The following is a 24,412-nucleotide window of genomic DNA, read 5'->3' as shown; positions in this document are numbered from 1 at the left end:
TCCCTTACTCCTATTTTTGGGACAGACCCCCTCCCCCCTTATTTTTCCTTCCGGCATCCATTACTGGTCATAAATCTTCCTATTAGCTGGGAGTCTCTTTAACTTAAGGGAAAACGATGTGACAAATTAATTCACACAAGAATGTGTTTTAATATGTAATCTTCATCGGATTATTTGCATTTTAAACTAGGAATAGCTGAAAAGAGCATTGTTACCCCAAAGGAATTAATACTTTAAATTTTCAAGATTATGGCACATAAGTGGAACAAGAATGGAGCAAAGAGTTCTGTATTTGCAGTCAAAATTCCTGGATTCTAACTCTGGGTCAGTAACTTCCTAGGTGGCGACTTTGGGTAAGCCATTTAGACTGTGTCTATGCAGAGGGAAGGATGAAACCCCTCTTGCCTGCTTCTTGGAGTTCTTTTGAGAAGGAAATAAGGTTCCCTTAAGGTACTAAATATAACACACTTGAGAAAGAAAAGCGCTATGTAAAAATGTTTGGTCAAAGGTTACCCTTGGATATCTCAAATTCTATTTATCTCTGCTCCCGCTAGTCACTTATACAGCTATGAAAAATATTGATATGAACCTTTGGGTAGGTTTTAGAACTGCATGTTAAATTTTGTTACAAATATTTAACCAATAATTGATTAATTCATTTGAACTAAATGTATACGTAAGGAATCCCACTCAAATAGAGATTATTTTTTAATACTACAAAAAATTGAGGCCGCAGCATAATTGTTTTTTAATAGGATAAAGAATTGAAGTCACAGCACATTTTAGACCTCACATAGTGCTCTGTTAGCTATCCCAAAATGTGCAATCGAAATTGACAATTGAGTTTTCCTCAATTTTCATAAATAATGAATAACGTTTTCCTACTTTAAAATTTGTTAATTTTCTGAAACCACTGGCATCTCCTGTCACACAGCTGCTTGTGAAGGGCAACCCAGAACATAAACATGTGAGCAAGGTGGTTACAGTATCGAAAGAATTTAGATTAAGGATCAAGAAAGTCTTCTTTGAGGAAATGGCATTTAAACTAAGACCTGAAGGATGAATAGGAGATAGTCAGGCAAAGAAGGAGGGGACAACGTTGGAGGAAGCTGTAGCAGCTTGCATGAAAGCAGGTAAGCAAGATTGGACCTCCAGTGCAGCTGGGGTGCAAAGAGAGGAGAAGGCAGGTTGAGACAATTATCAAAAGATGCAGTGAGGGAGTAGAATCAGTCATGGAGGGTCTTGAAATATATGTTAAGTGGCTAACATTTGTCCAAAGGACAAACCAATAAAGGTTTCAGCTGGGAGGAACAAGGTGAAAGGAGTGTAATGAGGCTATTGAGTCCGTGGCAAGGTACCTTGGGGTTAATACACTCAGAAGGATATTAGAGGAACTGTTAGTCTCAATGGGTATTGAAGAAGTACAACCAGCAAGATTTAGAGGTCTATTGGAAGGGAGAAAGAAGTCAATCTGATTCCCAGGCACTGGCTTGATCTACTGGTAATGGTGGTGCAGTTTATTAAATATAAACATTGACAGAAGAGCAGGAGGTATTAACCGAATTGTTTAGATGGAGCTAAATATGGTTTCTGCTAACCAAGGTCCCAGAAGAAAGCCTTTAGTTGAAATAAAGTCCTTCCCCAAATGCATTAGTACAATTTCCATTCTTTCCTGATATTAAAATTGAATTTTGATTTTAATTGTTTTGGATCTTTAATTTCTTAGGGATTATTTTAAACATTAGTTCTTATTGTTTAGCAATTTTGGGACAGACGCTGTATGAGACTGTTTTGTATGTGTCCTGACTGCAGAATATCCCTGGAAATAGAGGACGGGTGTCCAACACAATAAGCCCAATTTTAAAAATAATTGTCATTGTAAGTATTTTTCTTCTAAATGCAGACTATTTTTTCAATCAACTATGGTCTTGTTTTCCAATATTCTTTCTTATATTGAAGATTCAAACTTGCCTTGAGGTCAAGGGCATGTTGCTTGCTAAGTTGCCTTGAGGTCAAGAGCGTGTTGTTTGCTTGGTTGTTTTCCAGTGGCTTTGAGTGTCAAGCAGTTCAAACCCCTCGTGGCTCGAGTTCTTCCTTTCTAAGGTGACAAGAAAAAGCACAGGTCTGAGCCAGGGATAGGAAGTTTTAGAGAAACCTTAGGGGAAAAAGCAAGACGAAAAAGATTGAGAACTACAGGAAGCTATGAAATATTGATTTGCTGAAAAGAGAACATAGCAAGTAAATAGAGAAAAGAGAGAATATGAAACCTTTACTCCTAATGCTAGTTTTTAATATGTTATTAACGTGAAAATTTAGGTGCCATAAAGAAGAAAAGTAGCAGAAAGTGTTTAAATGAAATATTTGTTCCCGGAAATTCTTGGTTATAATCCCCGTGACAGGCCTGAAGCCCCTCTAATTGGCACCATACATTTAATGATTTTTAAACCATTTTATGTCTTTGGGAAATAGATATAAATAACAGTCCAAGGCCTTTAATTACTGGTCTCATATAAGTCATAGCAAGATATTTTTGTGCCTTTCATAGGAAGATAAATTTAATATTAATGTAATAAGTGAAATATAGAATGGTTGCAAATGAAAAATTGAGTCAACTATTTAAAGTTGCTTTCAAAACATCAGAAATCTTGATCGTTAAAACTTTTTAAAGGTGTTATGTTTCGATGTATAGATTGATAATTATTTCTTCCTTAACAGAAATTTTAAGAGTTGGAAAGCTGCGTATCAGTTTAGGAAAAAACTCAGGGCCTTACAAAATTTGGAGGTACAGTTTTTGCTCAGATATCTGACATATTAATTCATTTATAAGCGGAGGACTGAAATCACGTGAGCAGAAAGGAGATATCAGAAAGTCAGTATCTGAATGTCGTATAATAGGTGACAAATGAATAGGAGAAAAAATACATTGATCTTTTAGTGTTCTGAGACTTCTTCTTTCTCTCATTTTATTTAAAAAATTAATTTCAATTTTTGTCAAAGTCAAAAAAGTCAAATAGTGATAAAAAGACTTATAACAAAGTCATCAGCAAACCTTGTGCCCTTGACCAGTCCCAAATTTCTCCCCCATTCTGCTACTTCCTCCTCCCTTTCCTCATTCTCTCGATATATGGTAAGTTGCGGTTAAGCATAAGTATTTTCATTATTGTGACTATTTCTTGCTCAGTCAAGTGATGTAAAACGTCTAAATAACTCTTTATTTTTCTGTAATGATGACCTTATTGTTTCACTGTTTTTTTCAATCGTCTCCTAAATCTTGCATTCTCCGACATCTTTATGAAAAAAGCCATTCAATGCAATTTTCCACATAGCCCAAACTGTCAGGAGATCTACCTTTTCTGTTGTTTTTCCTCCTGAAATACCTCCTGGAATCCTCCATACTCATGCTCCAATCTGAATTTGTTCCTTTCTAGATCTACTGCGTAAGTGCTTGTCTTGGTCAGCTTGGGCTGCTATAACAAAAATACCATAAACTAGTAGGCTTATAAGCAAATGAAATTTGTTTCTTGTAATTCTGCAGGCTGGAAGTCTGAGATTGGGTACCAGGATGTTGAATTCTAGTGAGGAACCTCTTCTAGGCTGCAGACTGCTGACTTATTGTATCCTCACACAGTGGAGAGGGAGGGGGGAAGCAAGCTCTCTCCCTACTTTCATAAGGGCACTAATCGCATTCATGAGAGCTCCACCCTCATGACCTCATCTAAATCTAATCATCTTCCAAGGGCCCCGCCTCGTAAGTCCATCACATTGCGGAGAAGGATTTCCATGTGTGGATACCAGAGGACGCAAACATTTAGTTCATAACAGTGCTGTCCCGGGGCTTCCATTTAAAACCATCCTGCTGTTTCCACTTTGACGTGATTCTGTGTTCGCTAGCAGTTTCTGGAATCAAGTAACTTCTTCCTTGGTTTTCTTCCAGTTTTGAGGAGCCCATCCTTCACTTGCTTCCTGATAAAGATGCAGAGAATATTAATTACTTAAGTAAAGGACCTGCGTCTTTGAAAAATATTTATTTTACTCTCGTAAGATTGGTAGTTTGGGTACTTATAGAATTCCAGGCTGAAAATAACTTCTCAGAATTTTGAAAACTTTGCTCCCTTTATCTTCTACCTTCCGATATTGCCTTTGAGAGATTATCCAGGGCCTTGAGAAGTGTCCCAGTAATGTGCTCTGTGGCTGGTCTGTTCTTTCATTGTGACGGCATTTTTCAGTCTGGATATTCAGGTCCTTCGTTTCTTGGAAAATTTCTTTGGTAATTTCCTTTCAACATGTTTTTCTCTTTTCGCTTTCTGTAACTTCTAATCTCACGTTGCAGCTCCTATACTGATCTAAGACTATTTTCTTTTCTACTTTATGTCTGCTTGTCTCTGGTTTACCTTTAGGGAAAATTTCTTCACTACATTTCCAGCTGCTTTAATAAATTTTTCATTTCAGCTATCAAATTTTTAATTTCCAAGAGTTATTTCTTGCATCATTTTTAGAACGTGACTGTGTTTTTGTTTTGAGGATGCAATATCTTCTCTCTCTCAGACTATTTTACAATTTCTTAAAGTTTTCTACTGTTCCTTGCATTTTTCTGCCTCTTTTGGGCTTTTTTTTTTTTTTTTGAAGTTTTGGTCTGTCGTTCTTGTTAAGTGTTTTCCTCAAATGCCTGGTGATTATCTGCCATTTGTTCCTTTTTACATGTGAGACACTTTTTTTTTTTAATTTGTAAAGTAGGCACTATTTATATTACAAGCTCTTGGTTTATGAATTGTAGGTTTCATTTTGCCAGCTTTTTCATTCGAGCGTTACCCAAATTCACTTTCTGTGAGTCTTTCCTCTAGGACTTGTTCAGTTTCACCTGAGAAGAATCTTCTTGATATCTTCTGGGGGTTATGAAACTGTTGTGGCCCAGTGGGGAGTCGCTGAGGGTTTCACCATCCCACAGGTTTAGGGGGTACCTCCCTCTCTCTCAGTCCCATGCTTCTCCCCTACTCACCTATGTCCAGTTTCCAGAACCTGAGACCCTCTGTCTCCTGTTCCCTGCAGAGACAGAGGCAGAAGGGGTGGTTGCCCATCTTCCCCAGGTTAGAGTTGGAGACCTGGGTTTAACCATTCTTCAGACATTCACGTAACGCCCTTGTTTTTTCCCCTTAGCTCCTCTTCCACCTTCAGAGGGGCCTTATGCCTCCAGTTTGTAAGCCTTTTGGGGGTCCTGTGGGGCCAAAAATCCTGACTTATCATCAGACTCTGACTCCTTAGGCACGTGGGCTTTCCCTTCTACTCTGCCAAACCATTTCCCATTCTGCCATCTGAGTTCTGTCTTCATTTAGTTTAAAGATTGCAGATGTCTTTTAAGTTCATTGGAACTTTTTCTCTTTTTTCTTTCCTGTTTTCCTTTTTACTTTTGTAAATTTGAGAAGAAAGGGGTAGAAAGCAACATATGTCACCCATCAACCTCACTGCTTAATTAAATTAGTCCTAGCCCAGACTTTTTCCTGGACCTAGTATAATCCTGAAAAAACTGGTTGCTAAAATTGCTAAATGATAAGTGTAATTTATAAATAATATTTTTAATAAAACATAATTTTCAGTAATTTATAAAAAGACTAGAGTCAATTTCTTATGTATTTATTTTTGTCTTCTCAATGCTTCAGATAAAGTTCAATTTTCAATAAATCAAATACATGAATAAGTGAATGAATGAAGCAACTAAAATAATTGTTTCTGTGTAAAATAATTGTACAGTACAAAGTTCCTATTTAGGTAATGAAAGGGTTTTCTCACTCACCATATCCAGATTTGACTTATTACAGTGACATAGTTATGAATTTAATAGCTAAGGAGAATGAATATTCACTTCATGGCACCAAGGTTGATATTATTTATATTTGTCTAACAGGTTCGATTTTTGTCAGTGATGCTTTTCCTAACATGTCTGTGAAAATATTGTTACTTAACATGGTGTTTAAAACCAAGTCGATACTCTAGTCAGCTCCCATTTTGTTTTCCTCCTTTAGGCACTAGTTTTATTGCTAATAGAAAAATCAAACAGCAAGAAGAAGAAAGCACAGTTTTTACTCTGTATATATATTTATTTATTCTTACACTACCAACTATTAATGTTTTATCAGTCAGAGTTCTCCAGGGAAAGAGAATATGTATTTATATGTTTAATGTTATATAAATTTAATATTATACATTGTATATAATTATACATAGTTGCATAGATTAATTAATTAATTTTAAAGTCTTGGCTCATGTAGACTTGGGGGTTATAAGTTCTACATCTATAGGACAGGCTGGCAGGCTGGAAACTCAGGCAGAAGTTGATGCTGCAGTTTTGAAGCAGGATTTCTTCTTATGTGGGAAACCTCAGTTTTCGCTCTTAAGGCCTTCAACTCATTGGATGAGGCTCACTTACATTATCGAGGGTAATGTCCTTTACTTAAAGTCAACTGATTTAGATGTCAACCACATCTACAAAAATACCTTTACAGCAACACCTAGATTAGTGTTTGATTAAGTAATTGGGTGCTATAGCCCAGTCAAGGTGACACATAAAACTAACAAACACAAATGTCAATGTTGAAGTTTATTATCCAGTATAAGAAAATGGCTATCCACTTTTTTTAGCTTTAATAAACCAAATGAAAATGTAGAAGACAGAGTAGTGTTACAAATAAATCCATATCAAATGCAAGTATATTCATTTTAAATGACACTTGATTTTTCTGCTATAAATGTTTGAGAGGAATCCAAAAGGCATTTTCTCTATTTATAAATACAAACAGCAGAAGAACCAGAGAAGAACCATCTAACTAAGGGGAAAATTCACAGTATAGCTTCTCTAAGTTGAAACGAAGCTGAATAAATGGAAGAAAGAATAATTCATAGAATATTCATAAAGAAAACTGAGACCAAATGAATGAACTGGAAAGCATATTTTAGTTTAGAAGTCTAGAATAAGACAGAGCTCAGAAATTATTAGTGCATCTAATAATCACCATATAATAAAAGAGTATAATGTGATGCAGAAATGTAAACAAAACAATTCACTGAGTCGTTGAGAGCTGGAGATGAAATTCGTGAAAGCGCTTTTGAGAAAAGCAATTATATTCTTGGAAAGTAAATGACAAAGAAATCAAACTTAGAAAGGGAACATTTTAATGAATATATGAATTATTATTATTGTTAAAAAATAATATCAAAGGAACTAGAAATGGAGAGAAATTGCAGGGCTAGAATTTACAAAATGTGTTTAGAAAAAGATATGTAGAAACAATCACCTTGCCTTAAGCCTTGAATAAGATTATCTCAGCAGATTTCCAACTCTGTACTACTAGCTCAGGTCCAATTGCAAAGGATAGGTCCTCACATGCTGAGTTGAGAGTGAGAGTATTCCAGAATTGAATATTAATTATCTAAGTAAACATGCATTGCCATCATTAACCAAGCATAAACATAAAAATTTTCTTTTTAAAGATAATTTTTAGTGGGGTCCCCAAAATTCACCCTTAGCTAAAAGAATTGTTGCAGAGGAAAATGCAGAAAAGCACCACGTTCTGATTAACATTAGCCCTAACTGTAAAGGGAGTTTCCCTGAAAGAAGAGGCAGAAAGACAAAGTTTAATGAAATGACTCAGCAGCATAAAGGGAAAATCTATGCTATCGTTTTAGAGAAAATAGAATGGAAATTTTTTTCATGAGAGCTCCCTTTGGATAACCAGTAAACACACCCAAGCAAGCACAATTCATGTTCCCCTAGAAAGAAAATTTGGGAAGTCTAAACTAAGGTTCTCTGAATAAATATTGTTTTTACTTCAAATTAATTTATCAGAAATTTTGTAATAGACACCTCCAGGAATGTCTCTCGTGCTCTGAGTTGCTGCCTTCTTGTTTCTTCATCATTTTGAAGTCAGGGTAACTTTTTCTGGAAATTTTTGCAGTTAGCTCAACTCCATAGCCGGCCTTTTTTGGGGTGGAGGCAGTAAGAGGGAGGATTACGCTTTCCCAATTGTTAAATAGTAAATGCTTGTTTAAATAATTTGTAACACACACACAAACACAGCTGGAATTGTATATACCAAAATGTAAGCAGTGATAATCTAAAGTTGATAAATTTATAAAGCATTGTAATGTTTTTTTCTCCCCACTTATTTATTTATTTATTTTTTTGAGGAAGATTAACCCTGAGCTAACTACAACCAATCCTCCTCTTTTTGCTGAGGAATACTGGCCCTCAGCTAACATCCATGCCCATCTTCCTCTACTTTATACGTGGGATGCCACCACAGCATGGCTTTTGCCAAGCAGTGCCATGTCCGCACCTGGGATCCAAACCAGTGAACCCCAGGCCACCAAGAAGCAGAATGTTCGAACTTAGCTGCTGTGCCACTGGGCCAGCCCCATCCCACTTATTTTTTAAAATATTTTTATAAGAGCATGTAACTTTTTGTTTTATAAGAAAAACAAAACAAAAAATGTTGATTTTTTAACCTTACTCTTGGACACTTACATAGAGATAATAAAATGTGTCACAAAAATTAGTTAAGCCTATTCCAGTTTAAAACCTTGAGGATGTCATTTCCAAATTCTAGGTCACTTTAAATGAATCTATGTTTTTATTTTAATTGGCTATGGAGAACTTAAAACCTGCAAGAGTAAAGAGAATAGTTTAAAAAACCAAGAAGAGTTTTGTTTTAATGTATTAATAGACATGAGAGAAAAATACATAAAATTTGAGGTTGATGCAAAAGTTATTAGACAGATTGAGTTGTCACTATCCTTGGGCTTCATGCCAGTTAGTAGAAAAAGACAAATGCTCTGATTTCACCTTTTCTTCCCATTATGCTGTCAAATTAATCTACCAAACTCCTAATTTAATTTGGTCATTCTTAATCTCGACTATTTTGAGTTCCTGTTAAGTAGTTATACCTTCCTCTGCCTGGCATTTGGTGGTCGATTCATCTTCATAGTCTTACCTTCAGTGGGTCTCCTGTCTAGACCTTGTGCTTTAGTTTAAAATCCTGAGCCTGGATTACACTCTAATCACTAACACCCTATTTTTTCTGCCTCCTTATCTTTGATCATGCTGTTCTTACCATCTGGGATATTCTCTCTCCTATCCTATCTTGGATTGGAATTTCCTCCCAACCTTAAAAACTCATGTGGCAGCCACATCTTTCTTAACATCTATTTTTATCCCCATCCCAAAACTAGATGTGTTATTTCTCTTACTCTTTTTCTGCCTACTGTGGTTTTAATTAAGCCATTTATATGATTCCACTTTTTCTCCTCTCTTCGCATATGAATTATGCTTAAACAATATTTTTAGTCATTTCCTTAGAGTTTGCAATATATATTTATAATCTAAGTCTGCTTTCAATGGCTGCACCACTTCATGGGCACTGCAGCTACCTTATAACAGAGTATTCCCAATTCTTCTCTCCCATCCCTTACAACACTGCTGTCATTCATTTCATTATCCATGAGCTATAATCATCAATATATTGTTTTTATTATTATGTTGAACAAACTGTTATCTGTTATATCAATTAAAAATAGGAAAACAAAATATATTTTTGCCTTGACTTATTCCTTCTCTAATACTCTTCCTTTTTTTTTATGTAGATCTGTTTCTGAGTACCTTTAGCTCGAAATAATCCTCATACCAAAGTGGTGTATTTTTAAGTGACATATTCTTGACTTTTGAAGGATAACTTCACTGGACACAGAATTCTGGGTTGGTGTTTTTTTCTCTTTCAACACTTTAAATATGCCATTTACTGTCTTTCTACTTTCACGGTTTCTGAAGAGAAGTCTAATGTGATTCTTGTCCTTCTTCCTCTATAGGTAAGATGTTTTTTCTTCTGACTTCTTCAATTTTTCTCTTTTCCTTGATTTTGAGTCAAAGTTTGAATATCATATGCCTAGGTGTTGATTTTTTGGTATTTATCCTGCTTATTCTCTAAGCTTCCTTAATTTTGGGACATTCTCAGCAATTATTACTTCAAATATTGCTTCTGTCCCTTTCTCTCTCCTTTTCTTTCTGGCATTCCCATGACATATACGTTACACTTTTTGTAATTGTCCTACAGATCTTGGATATTCTGTTCCATTTTTTTCATTCTTTTTTCTTTTGCCTTTCAGTTAGCAAAATTTCTATTGATATATCTTCAAGCTCACTGATTCTTTCTTTAGCTGTGTCCAGTCTACCAATGAACCTATCAAAGTCATTCTTCATTTCTCTTACCGTGTTTTTAATTTCTAGCTTTTCCTTTTGATTCTTTCCTAGAGTTTCCATCTCTCTGCTTACATTACCCATCTTTTCTTGCAGTTTCTTCCATTAGAGCCCTTAGCATATTAATTGTATTTTAAATTCCCAATCTGAAATTTCCAAAATCTCTGCCATATCTGAGTCTGGTTTTAATGCTTCCTTTGTCTATTCAGACTATACTGTTTGCTATTTAACACACCTTGTAATTTTTTGTTGAAAGCTAGACATGATGCATCAGGTGAAAGAAACTGAGGTTCATACTATAATTAAGTCTCAGTTTTTTTGAGGCCCTGTTCCCCTGGCTTATGACCTTCACAAGTGCTTCTCAGCTTTTCTCCTCATGCCCCCTTAGTGAAACAGAATAGTTAGCAGGGGCTAGAGTTAGGTGTCTCCCTTCCCCCGCGAGGAAGGATAGAGGAGGTTGAGTTGGGTATTTCCATTTCCCCACACGGAGGGCTAGAGGGGCTGGAGTTGGGTAATTCCCTTCCCCCACGTTGGCTAGAGGCTGGTAAAACCCATTGGTTAGGCTGTGGTAAAGAGTTTTCCTTGAGGGCAGCCCTTTCTTAAGGAGACCCTAATGCTCTGGGTGTATTTCAAAATGGTTACTTTCCCCTGCATCCTGCCCAAACCATGAGGGGATTTTTCTCCAATTTTCACCCTGAAACCCTGGTGAGCTCCTGGAAGTAAACTCATGAAAACATGGGGGGATGTCCCTAAGACTGGCCCTCCAGAAGTTTTATCTTTCAAGCTTGTCCATGCATAGTCTCCAGCAATTAGTCAATTACTCTTAAAATGTTCTTACCAGTTGCTGGCTCCGGCAGTGGTTTCAGCTCCCACTTTGCTGTAACTCTCTCTATTTACTTATCTCTCTAGTTTTTACGCTGATGGTTTGCCCTGTAACCTTGCTTCTCTCTGATGGATCTAAGAAGAGTTGTTGATTTTTCACTGCATGTGGTATTTCCAGGTATTTCCATGAATCTTCTCTTAAGGCACATGCATCATGATGGTTTTTATACCTTAAAATGTCTAGATCATTATTTTGTAGAGATTAAACAAAAATATTTATTGCATTGAAAAAACCGTTAAGTAAGATAACTACAACCTAAAGGGACATGTCTTAAATGAAATATATAATATTTTCTGTGGCGTATAGCAGGAGTTTTAGCAGTAGAAACTATTTTTTTCCCAATGAAATTTTACGTGGAACTCCACTTATTTACTGGATCACATCCTTTAGCGCTCAATCAAGGACATTGTTCTGGCAACTGTTTTTCATTTATTCAATTCATTTATTGACTACCTACTATGTGCCGGTCACCATTCTAGATATCGGGATATATTGGTGAACAAAACAATCAAAGACTGCTGTCCCTGTGGAGCTTATGTTCCAATCTTGGGAAGCAAACAGTAAACAGTGGTTATAATAAATAAACAAATTATATGGAATGGTTGAAGGTGAACTATGACATGGAAAATGAAGAAATAGACAAGGGCAAGGGATAGAGATAGTTGTAATTTTAAATAGAACACTGTCTTAATCCATTCGGTAACTATAACAAAATACCATAGATTTGGTGGCCTATAGACAATAGAAATTTATTTCTTACAGTTCGGGAGTCCGAGAGCAAGGTGCTGTCAGATTTGGTGTCTGATGAGGATCTGCTTCCTGCTTCATAGACAGCCATCTTCCCACTGTGTCCTCAGGTGGCGGAAGGGCATGGGAGCTCTCTGTGGTCTCTTTTATAAGGGCACTAATCTCATTACCTAAATACCTCTGAAAGGTCTAGTGTCCAAATACCATCACACTGGGCGTTAGGTGTCAACATATGCATTTTAGGGGGGGACACAAACATTCAATCTATGGCAAGCATTTGTTGAGTAAATCTCATTGAGAAGATGATATTTAAGCAGACTTGAAGAAGAAGAGTTGATCATGAACATATCAGGCTGAAAGATGTAGCAGGCAAAAGAAACAGGCCATGCAAAGACCTGATGAACAAGAAAGAGGCCAAGGAGGCAGCAGTAGGTTAGAGTGAGGTAACTCGGTGGCAGGTGAGATCCAAGTGATACGTAGGAACATGGCAAAGGCTCTGACTTTTATTCTGAGTGAAAAAGACTGCCATTGTGGGGCTTTGAACAGAAGAGAGACGTATCAATTTGGCAGTCCTATACAAATTTGACTGTAAGAACTCTACTTAGGAAGCCCTTGCAACAAACCAAGAAAGAGATTATGTGGTTTAGATCAGGGTAGTCCTGATGTAATAAATGTTAGATCCTAGAAAAGGAAAGAAGCTCTGAGATTTCTGACTGAACAAGGAGAATGGAGTCCCAGTAACTGAGATGGAAAAAGCAACAAATAGACTAGGTTTTGGTTGGGAAGATCAGAATTTTGGTTTGGGCATGTTAATTTTGAGACATCTATTAGACACCCAAGCAGAGATCTTAAGTAGATATCTAGAGTGTGGGAGAATTGTTTGGCTGGAGACATACTTTGGAGAGTCATCAGCATACAGATGGTACTTAAAGACATGCGACTGACTGTGTAAGCTCACGGTGGGCGTGAGTGTAGATAGAGAAAGGAAGAGAACCAAGACTCACTAAAAGGTGTGTGTGTGGGGAGAGTGGGTGGTGTGTAGACAGAAGAAACCAGCAAAGAAATTGAGAAGAATCATAAATAAGAAGGAAGTAAGTGAGGAAAATATAGCAAAGAGGAGAGTCCAATCCACTCTGTCAAATGCTGCTGACAGATCAAAGAGGATGAGATAGGCTGGCACACCTTCCATGGATTTAGGACAGAAGTATTGAAGATAGGCCAGGAATTACATGCATAAAATTTAACAGAGGTTAGACAGCCTGGCCTGGAGGTTTTCTCTGGCAGAAATAAAGTCTTCCTAAGGTATTAAGACAATTTCTTTCCCACAGTACCCACTATGCCCAAATATAGATTGGCATCCAGCTTGCTTTAGAGTCCCTATGTTCTGATGGATCAATTTAGATCTCCCAGAAAGTTCTTAATGGTATCTATTCAACCAAAGTCTAGGTGTTCCCTAGCTAGCTCTACAATTCTTATACCTAGTTCCTTTTGAACCACATAACTGAGATTTCAGAGTTTCTTAAATTACCTTGGCTTCTGTGGCAACAATCTCAAAAGTCTGGATATGTAAACTTTATAAAATGAACTGATAAAGGTAAGAAGTGTTCTTTTAGCCCCTCTCTCTTTTTTTTAAAATGAGGAATCTTTACAACCTGCAGCCTACAGACAGTAATTGATTTCTTCTTTTTTCTTTTTTATATTCAAGACAATAAGATGACACTTTTTTGTGTGTGTGAGGAAGATTGGCCCTGAGCTAACATCTGTTGTCAATCTTCCTCTTTTTGCTTGAGGAAGATTGTTGCTGAGCTAACATCTGTGCCAATCTTCCTCTATCTTGTATGTGGGATGCCACCACAGCATGGCTCGATGATCAGTGTGTAGGTCCACACCTGGGATCCAAACCCATGAACCTTGGGCTGCCTAAGTGGAGAGCACAAACTTAACCACTTTGCCACCTGGCTGGCCCCAATAATACATTTTCATGCTGTGTCTTCAGGAAGTTGTTACACAGCATGTACAAATAATATGACACAAATTATAGAGTTACAGTTTTCAGATGCTGCACAGTTAATAATATAAAAAGTAATAATATAGGTAATGTTTTATAAGAAAAAATTTTGTTTTCTAAATCTTCCAAATCATTCATTTTCAAAGGCAAGCAAGGAAGAAAGAATGTTAACAGAAGGGTGGCTAGAGATACTGGGAAACAGTGGCAGATCATGAAAATGCTATAAAATATTAAGTGTTAAGAAACTGTCGAGAAAATAGAAACCACTATAAAATCCTGTTAATATTAACATGTAACTTTATTTTTTAATGTAAGATCATTCATAAGTATATAATGTGGGAAAGTACATGGAGAGCAGATTGTTTCAGGATAATGCATTGAGTCTCTGTAGTCTCAAAGAATGACTTCTGGGACAGTGGACTGTTGGAAAGAATATAGAGAGTCATTAGTGCAGAGGGACACATTAAGCAAAGAAGACATTGATAAGCACCCACCAGCGTACCTAGGGCTCCTGAGCGGCTCCTCCCATTGCGACCCATCCTATGCCAGTCCTTTTTCAGGTGTTAATGCAGCACTGTTGGAGAAAGAAATAGCTTTCACATTGGAAAAAGATTCCGTCTTAGTATCCATTTCCATATATTAATCTTAAGTACCTTACCACCCTGATTTTACAACGTGGTTGTACCCAGAGGCCAAATTTTTGTGTAAAAAACGTTATGTTTTGGCCTTATGCAGGAAGGGTCTTATTTGATGTACCAAAACTTTCTTCTAAGATAATTTTACATATAATGTCTAGATCTCAAGAGCATGACTTAAAATGATATAATAAACCTTCTGGAAAAAATGCATGGACATATGCTTTTACACCCATGCATATATATTCCTGTATGTTATGTATGATAAAACTATGAAGAAAAACAAGGGGATGATTAACACTGGAATCAGGAGAATGGTTACCCTTAGGCTACAGTGAGGAGGATATGATTTTGGTGAAGTTCATACGGCCCCAAGATGTTGGTTAATTTTTTAAGCTGAGCAGCAGGTTTACGGGTATTGGTTTTACAGAAGATCTATTTGTTTTTAAAATTTGGAAAAAGGAAAGTCACGTATAGGAAAGGTTATATCATGAACATCTGAGTTTGTTTTTTTTAAATGAAATTTCTCTCTAGCACTTGGAGAGATTCTCATATCTCCCCACTGCAACATTTTGATGCACAAAATGTCATAATCTATTTTTTTTCTTTCAGTCCGAAAGGATATAGTCCGCATCCTCCCCAGTTTAGATGTTGAAGTCAAAGACATTACTGACAGTTATGATGCCAACTGGTTTCTCCAGCTCTTATCTACACAAGATCTTTTTGAAATGACCAGTAAAGAGTTCCCCATAGTGGCCGAAGTCATAGAAGCATCTCAAGGAACCCAGCTACCCAGAAGCATCTTACAGCCAGGAAAAACCATTATGATCCACAAAAAGTACCAGGCATCAAGGATCTTAGCTTCAGAAATTAGAAGCAATTTTCCTAAAAGACACTTCTTGATCCCCACTAGCTATAAAGGTAAATTCAAGCGACGACCTCGGGAGTTCCCAACCGCCTATGACTTAGAGATAGCCAAGAGTGAAAAGGAGCGTCTCCACGTGGTGGCCACCAAAGCCTTTCATCCTCCTCATGAAGAGCTGTCATCCGTATCTGTCGGGGACCAGTTTCTAGTGCATCACTCACAGACGACTGAAGTCCTCTGTGAGGGAATCAAAAAAGTGGTGAACGTTCTGGCCTGTGAAAAAATCCTCAAAAAATCTTATGAGGCGGCACTGTTCCCTTTGTACATGGAAGGAGGTTTCGTCGAGGTGATTCATGATAAGAAACAGTACCAGATTTCTGAGCTTTGTGCGCAGTTCCACTTGCCCTTCAATGTGAAGGTATCTGTGAGAGATCTTTCCATTGAAGAAGACATTTTGGCTGCTACCCCAGGACTGCAGTTGGAGGAAGCTATCACAGACTCTTATCTACTCATAAGTGACTTTGCCAACCCCAGGGAATGCTGGGAAATTCCTGTCGGACGCTTGAATATGACTGTTCAGCTAGTTAGTAACTTGTCTAGGGATACAGGATCACTTGTAGTCAGGACTCTGGTTGAAGAGATCACAGAAGAACAGTATTACATGATGCGGAGATATGAAAGCTCTTTCTTGCACCCTCCACCTCGCCCTCCCAAGCATCCTTCAGTGGAGGAAACAAAGTTAACCCTGCTCAGCTTAGCAGAAGAAGGGACAGTGGGTCTGCCCAAGTCTTCCAAGGTAAGGCTATCATTTTACTGTCGTTCCTCTCAAGTGTTTTTCTTGAGGCAATTTATTTCAAATCTCTTCTGAGTTTGTGTTTTGCTTACTTTTCTCTTTCATGCCATATTTGAAATGAGCCTTTCTGATGCACAGTAGATGAATGAACACCAACAGAGCATGAGCTGTCACAGCATTTTGTATTTTGATGCTTACCCAGTAGATGTGACAAGAAGTTGATATTGGATTAGAAATAGCAGGGATGACATTTGGATATGATGACCCGAATTGCCATTTCAATGGGTTTTGGTAATTAGGAATGTTTTATAAGGTGCCTCAGAAGCAAATCTCTTTTATTTTGAAAGTGCTGTTCATTTTTTCTAGATAGAGTTGTTTTAATACTTCTTCCAGGAAATGAGCAGACAATAAATCCCTCCTTCTCCTGGGGGGTTACAAATACCATGCATCTATAACACATGTCTTCAGTTTACTTTATGTGCAGAAAGATGTAAAAATATCTTGGCAGAACTGTGTGTGAGCATATGAGCATCTGCCCACATTCTGCCTATCTGAGAATTGTAATCTTTAACAGTTCTATTGAAAAACAAAATCAATAAAATCACAGACAGTATGAGATCGTTACAGAACCAACAACTCCATAACCACTCCAAAGATTCTGGGAGGGGGTGAGTTGCAGCTTCATTTCTACTTGAAGTCTTTGCCTCTCGAAGACTGCCTGCTGAGGGTTGGAAAGCACTTGTCCTTCCACTGGGAGCAGAGGTCGTTTATCTGGCCGGGAGTGGTTCTATGGTGTGTGGAAGAAGTGCATTCTGGCCTGGCAGATGTTGTGATGGCAGCTTGGGGAAACAAAGCAATTAGTAAAACAAAGAGAGGTGCTGTGTTTACTCTCTATATGCAGGAATGATAGCAGCCTCAGGCTTCAAGCACTGGATATGGAAATGGTTTTAATTCTACGTTTCAAAGATGGCATTCTGATTGTATGCTGGGGAAATCCAGTAAGATCTTCAAACTCATCTTCTGTCAAAGATAAAACCAGCAGAAGTTTCCTTTCCAGAAAAACAATTTTGAAGGAGTTATTTCAAATTAAGTTGTTCCCAAATAATGTTGATTAGCAGGCTGCTATTAAGGTGGAGGGTGTCTGGCTTCTTTTGTTTAATATATTTTTACTACCGAGTTGAACGTGGTGAGAGATGAAATGCTCTTCTCATTTTTAGTGGTAGCAGAATTATGTCCTGTCCCCATCTGCACCCCTTCACCCCTCCTAAGGTCCATGTCTCAACCTCCAGAAGCTGTGAATGTGTTCCATGGGATGGCAAAAGAGATTTTGCACATGTGCTTAAACTTAAGGACCTTGAGATGAGGAGATTATCCTGGATTATCCAAGTAGGTCCTTAGAAGGACCTTTACACAAGAGGCCTTAAAAGAACCTTTTCCAATTGAGGGCAGGGTCAGAGAGAGCTGTGACTACAGACGAACGGTCAGAGGGATACAACGTTGCTGCCTTTGAAGATCTGGAAAGGGAGCATTAAGCCAAGGAATGCAGATGGTCTCTAAAAGCTAGAAAAGACAAGTAAACTTTCTTTCCTAGAACCTGCAGAAAGGAGGGCAGCTGTGCAGACATCTTGATTTTAGCCATTAAGACTTGTGTCGGATTTCTGACTCATAGAAGTCTAAGATAATAAATTTCTATTGTTTACGGCACCAAGTTTATGTTACAGCATCAAAAGAAAGCTAATATAGGACATGAAGTTGGGAGGGAGGAATAAGTACAAACTTTAGATAGAAAAACCTATATTTAAGTTAGCACTTGTTTTGTAAGCAAAGTAGCTTATTTTTCTTTTTCATTTTGATGAATTGATTAGCTCATGGAGAACCTAAGGGTGCAGCTAAACTTTGGGGACAATTGGAGACAGGATCTTGAACACGGCCAGAGTGGTCCTTACTTTTCATCACATATTTGTTTATTTTCTCAGGCTAGCTTTATTCACAAGAGGCATGCTACTGCTAACAGTCCTGCATCTCATAGTTTCATCACTAGAGAAGAATATAATCTCTTTGTCTGTTTCCAGTTTAAAGAGAGAAGGACTTTGGGGTCCAGCCCAGTGGTGCAACTGTTAAGTTCCTGCCCTCAGCTTCAGTGGCCCTGGATTTGCCAATTTGGATCCCGGGTGTGGACCTACATATAGCTTATCAAGCCATGCTGTGGCAGGCATCCCACATGTAAAGTAGACGAAGATGGGCATGGATGTTAGCTCAGAGTCAATCTTCCTCGGCAAAAAGAGGAGGATTGGCAGCACATGTTAGCTCAGGGCTAATCTTCCTCAAAAAAAAAAAAAAAAAGAGAGAGAGAGAAGGAATTTGGGTCACATTTTCATCTCTTGGTTCAATCAACTCCTTGGCTGCTCCAACTCCAGCCAGTTGGTGAGGAAGGGGATAAGGACGGGCTTTCGCAAATAACAGAGATGTTGGAACAGGACATGAAGATCTGGAGACGCAAAAGAATAGATGTCCATTACAATCAGAACTGAAGGAATCCAAAATCCTAAACTATTAAGAAAGCATTCATAGAAGCGCCTCCAGTACTCCTCCTGGGTTTCTTCTTTACTGTCATGCTGCTACCACACTCACAACACTTCTGACGCCAGATGTGTGGGGCTTTTCCCTCACCAAGCAGTTCTTCAACGCCAGTTGCATGTCCAACTCAGTTCTGACACTTCTACCTGGAGATAGTGTTAGGTCTCACAGGTTAAGGGCTCAGTCCCACAAGACTGCCCCCTCTTCAGAAGTCAATCGCAAATCGTAGGTCCCCAGATTACCCACAACTTCTGTCTAATTTAGCTACAAATCAGAGGTTCTCACAACTTCCTCCTCAGGTTTGATGAATTTGCTAAAAGGGCTCACAGAATTCAGGGAAACACTTACGTTCACCACTTTATTAAAGGATATGATAAAGGTTACAGATGAACAGCTAGATGAAAAAATACATAGGGCGGGGTCTGGGAGGGCCTCCAGTGCAGAAGCCTCTGTCCCCGTGGAGTTGAGATGTACCACTCTCCCGGTATGTGAATGTGTTCACTAACCTGGAAGCTCTCCAAACCCCATACTTCTGGGATTTTTATGGAGACTTCTTCACACAGGCATAATCTCCATTTCCAGTCCTCTCTCTTCTGTGGAGAATGGAGGGAGGGGGGAGTTGAAAATTCCAAGCTTCTAATCATGGCTTGGTCTTTCCTGTGATGAGTCCCCCTCCAGGAGGGTTCCAGGAGCCCACCCAGAGTCACATCAGTAGAACAAAAGATACTCCTATCACCCAGGAAATTCCAAGGAATTTAGGAGCCCTGTGTCAGGAACTGGAGTCAAAGACCAAACGTTAGAACAAAAGACGCTCCTAGTGTTCTTATCACTTAGGAAATTATAAGGGTTTCTGGAGCTCTGTGTCAGGCACCAGGGACAGAAAACAATATACATATTTTCCATTATCTCATAGCTAGTAAAATGAAACTAAGGCAATCTTTAACTAAATTCATACACGTAGGATTCTAGATCAACTTAATGATTCCTGACTGCTTGTTCAGTTGTTGGACCCCATGTGGATTCTTCTGTCCAGTTCTGAGCCCCACTTCAAAAGAATGTGGGTAACTGAAGGTTTTTAAGATGTTAGGAGTTGTTTGTTAAGATGTTAAAAGGTCCGGGAATCATTTTTCATCCGAGGTTGAGAGAACTGAGTAATAGTCTAAACTTAAATGACTTGGTACTAGATGATATTAGTTATTTTATACGTTTAAAGAGCTACTCTGTGGCAAGGAGACATTCTTATTTTCCATTATAACAGTGGTAGAGAGTCAAAGGGAGAACAAGTTTGGTGTAATATGTTGGAACAGATTTCTTGTCTCTGAAAACGTCATAACAGATGCTAGGAAACCCTGGGTCAGTGATGTTGTTAGGAGACTCCTGCTTGGTTCAAAGTTTATCAGTCAGTTGAGAAGGGCCTATGATTCTTTGTCTGTGATTAGTTCCTTCAATTCTACTGTGGTAGATAAAGAACTATATTTTTTTGAAATCATTTAAAAATGTCAGAGGATGCTATAATTTACCTGTGTTCAGATCTACTGACCTTCTCATTTTCGACAATTTTTCTCACTGTGAAGACAGACATCCACTTAGTGGATCGTTTTTGGAATATAAACAGAAACTGTCGGTTTCCTCATAATATTCTCAAAAGTCTTGCAACTATTTTTTATTATCACAAAGCCATCCTTTCATATATTTCTTTTATGTTTCTTCTGACATCTATGTTAAAGCTCTTCTCTCTATGTGCTTTTGAAGTGATCAAATAGAACATTTTTATACTCAACAGGCAGGAAGCAGCCATTGAAAACAAGTCTCTAAGATTTTAGATTGTGTGTGGAATACTGCTTTAAATTTAGAGAACAATTTGTAAGGGTTATTCAGAGTTTAAGTGTTCAAACTCACTTAACTCACTAAAATATCATATTACATACGTAGAGAAGAGTATCGGATGCTTCATTACATAAGTTTACTTTTGCCTTCCCAGCAGGTCATTAGCGTTACTAGATCATTTCTTGCGCTGTTGACTAACAGGAAAGATGTACAGCCTGTCTAAGAGTGAGAAACCAAACGCACTCAGCGTTAGCCAAATTCACTTGTGGCAGGTATCCATTGTCAGTTATGAGCCCTACAGTTCATCTAAGGAGTTTAGAAATTAAGAATATACGAAGACAGGTTCTAGGAACTAGGATAAATAGAAAGAATTGTTTTGCAAAGTAAGATTGTTCCCTAGCTTTAGAAAAACCTAAATAAGAAAAAAACCAATTGTAGTAGAAATTTGAGAATTCTACTGTGGATATGAACAGGGGCAGGTGAGGGGGGGATGGATATCAGCAGAGACGACAGCACATCGTAAGGCCGTGAAATTTTACCCTGAAGGATTTTGTTGTTGTTTTTAAAATGTGATTGTTAACTGTTTGGGAGAATAATATATGGGGCCCAAACAAAGGGAAGAGAATATACCAAGTGATCCCTCAAAATTCCTTTTAGGCTTGTGACAATGTGACAATGTAGAAATAGTGTCTTTCAAGATGTGTGCATTCTGACCCTTTATTTATTTTTTTTGTGAGGAAGATTAGCCCTGAGCTAACATCTGTTGCCAGTCTTCCTCTTTTTGCTTGAGGATGATTGTCACTGAGCTAGCATCTGTGCCAATCTTCCTCTATTTTATGTGGGATGCCACCACACCATGGCTTGACAAGGAATGCTAGGTCTGTGCCTGGGATCTGAATCTGCACACCCCGGGCCGCCAGAGCAGAGTGTGTGAACTTAACCACTACGCCACCGGGTTGGCTCCCTGATTCTTAATCAGATGAAAACAATATTATAAAAGGACTAAATCAATGAGCTTGGGCCTAAAATTGTATCCTAAATAAGAATGTTGTGGGGTAGACTCTCCTTCCTTAAGGGTTAGTTTCTATGTCAGAAGTAGTTTCAGATAGTTTGAAAGAACATATACTCACTGGGGTTTTTGCCTGTCCTGGATATATATGGCTATGATTTCTGAGTGCCACACAGGAGAAATGTAACTTCTGTATCCTTATGAAAGAGCCTATAACCAGATAGGAAAAACAAACCGTTGTTTGAAAGATGAGATATTCCACTCCTTCAGAGACTGCAACAGGGAGCAGAAATCTTGCATTTCACTAACTCTGTTTGGCCATTTAATGCCCAAGTGTCCACTTTGCTACCAGAATTTCTAGACTTCTGTCAGACAAGAACACCCACAGGAGACATTAAGGCAGAGAGCAAGGGAGGCAGTAATGGCAAAGTACTGTGAATTGAGCAGAAAACAAACCCTGTAGCGGAATGAGAGTGAGGGCTGGAAAAGACAGAAGGAGAGCACTAGTTTTGGGGAAGTGTAGAGAGACACTTCAGCAGCTGCTGCTGCCGGGTGTGAAGACTTGCTTCTGATCTGGTGTGACAGTTAGAGTGGCTCAAAAGTGTTAAAGAAACCCACGCTCCTGGGCTAAATCCTGATCTTTAGAGAAGAGTGTTACAGTCACTCATGTGTCATCTATAGAATTCGGTCATAGATAGTGTGATCTGGTCTTGTTTTTGTTAACCTGATGTGCTGTAAAGACATTAAGAGTGTTGGATTTGTAACCAATGCTGAGCTTCTGAACACTGATGTGGATCTAACCTGGGTGTCCTCTTGGTCTAACATAGAAGTTGGAAGGCTGTTTCCCTGTGAACAGGGAAAATTATTTTAGCAATTTTAAAAGACCATAGGCGATGAAGGCAGACTGTGGGCTTACTTCGAATATTGGGGTTTTAGAGACCAGCCCAGTGGCATAGTGGTTAATTTCGTGTGCTCTGCTTAGGTGGCCTGGTGCTCACAGGTTCGGATCCGGGGTATGGACCTACACATCACTCATCAAGCCATGCTGTGGCAACGTCCCACATACAAAGTAGAGGAAGATTGGCATGGATGTTAGCCTGGGACCATCTTCCTCAAACACACACACACAAATATAAATAAAAATAAAAATATACTTAAAAAATGGGGGCTTTAAATCTGGATAATAAGAAACGTAAAGGGAACAAATGATTTTCCTTTAAAAAGTTGACATATTTGAACTCTGAGATACAATTTCAGCATATTTTTGGCTGATATTTGAGCTGTTCTTAAAGCAAGACACATACAGATGAATTCATCATGGATTTTTGGTTGCCTGAGGTTACAGTTTAGTAAATGGCATGAGCCTGTAAACAACCAGCTATAATAGGCGGAAGTGAATAAGATGGGAGGAGAGGGCAATGGATGATTAAAGGAAGTACTGAGTTTAAAATTAGCCAAACTTGAGTTCCAACGGAAACCTTGCAGGTAGAAGTCTGTGCGGAACGGGAAGTGCAGAATATTTATAAGCTCTTTTTGTGCTTCTGGAAGTGGGCAAGTAAGCAGAACTTTTAAAGTTTTACTGTAAGCATGACTTGTACTACATTAATACCTCTAGCTGGGTAGCTGAAGAATGGTTTAAGAGTTTTAAATGAAAAAGAATTGGGCAAAGTAAGGCATTAGGAAACATTGCTTGATTTTAAGAGAATTTCAACAAAAAAATGAACAAGTTCTTAAACTATTACTAAAATATTCATCTTTCTCCAGAAAGTTTATGTCCAGTGAACTTTGTTTCCATTCTGGGATGACTAAGTACACTTCTAGTGGAAATACTTGAATGAACCAAAGTTTTGGCCCTCTTTGAGCTTATAACCAACTGAGAATGTTCTTACTGGGAGAGTGAGGAAGAACTGATGGAAAACATTAATTAATACTGTTCCTTGCCTCCTTCTCCCATCTGTGGAGTCAAGAGCTAAAATATCACCAAACACATGATTATCATATTTTCAGTGTTAGTGAGTTTTACTTTTTAGCTCCAAAAAAGTGTGAATTAAAAAAATGTGCTTATTTTCCCAGCAATTGGCAAAATGATTGAAAGAAATCTGGAGTAAAGCATTTCACATTAGATTTCTGGTTTTTATGAAAGTTAGAATAGTTTTCATTTTCTTAACTGTCTATCGCCTGGAAATCCCTCTTTAGAAATGACCAGCTATAGCAGGAGAATTAACAGTTTGGAACGTTCAATGCACAGTATGTATAAAGTGAGGGCATTTCAATTGCCAAGTTCTTATAATCCCTCTAGGGATTTTAGTGTCCAGAACCATTGAGTTGAGTGTGGGCTCACTAGATATTTACGTTCTGTTCTTTGAGCTCGCTACCTTCAGTTTTGTTTTTTAAATTAAAAAAATCTAAAGAATAGTTGGAGAAATCTATAGAAGGTAGGTTCTAACTAGCTTTGTAGTTTTCAGAACTGATTTATCTGAGTTTTCCATTACTATATTTATCAGTTATGAATTCATTTTAGAATAAAAACTTTGCCTAAAAATAAATTCATAAGATAAGCTATATATTTGGGCAAATAAGTTTTGCTACAACTCCCCACTTTCTTGCAAATCAACCATTACTTTTAATCTTTTGGCAGTGTTTTCATTGATGTCAGACTTGCCTAAATGAAAACATTTGTGCTTTGCTTCCCAAATCAAATTTCCTGAGTAAGTGTTAAGATAGAAAATGAGTATAAGATGGCTATGAAAGAATGCATAAGGATGGGCTTCTAAAAATAAGTATTTTTTTCAAATTTTGAAGAGTAGAAAATGTAAGAAGAAAAAGAT

General features: G+C 38.0%; 1 protein-coding gene across 3 annotated transcripts in view; it reads left to right on the top strand.

Moving 5' to 3' along the window:
- Positions 1–24,412, top strand: part of THEMIS (thymocyte selection associated) — a 177,582-nt gene that overhangs the window by 75,158 nt on the left and 78,012 nt on the right. For all 3 annotated transcript variants that reach the window (XM_070496268.1, XM_070496270.1, XM_070496269.1), the window contains one exon: positions 15,126–16,174. In XM_070496268.1, the coding sequence (XP_070352369.1) occupies positions 15,126–16,174 (1,049 nt within the window). The remainder of the gene's footprint in view (positions 1–15,125; positions 16,175–24,412) is intronic.

This window comes from Equus asinus, chromosome 24, assembly GCF_041296235.1.
Source record: "Equus asinus isolate D_3611 breed Donkey chromosome 24, EquAss-T2T_v2, whole genome shotgun sequence".
NCBI classification, from domain to species: Eukaryota; Metazoa; Chordata; class Mammalia; order Perissodactyla; family Equidae; genus Equus; species Equus asinus.
This window is presented reverse-complemented; position numbering and strand designations above follow the sequence as displayed.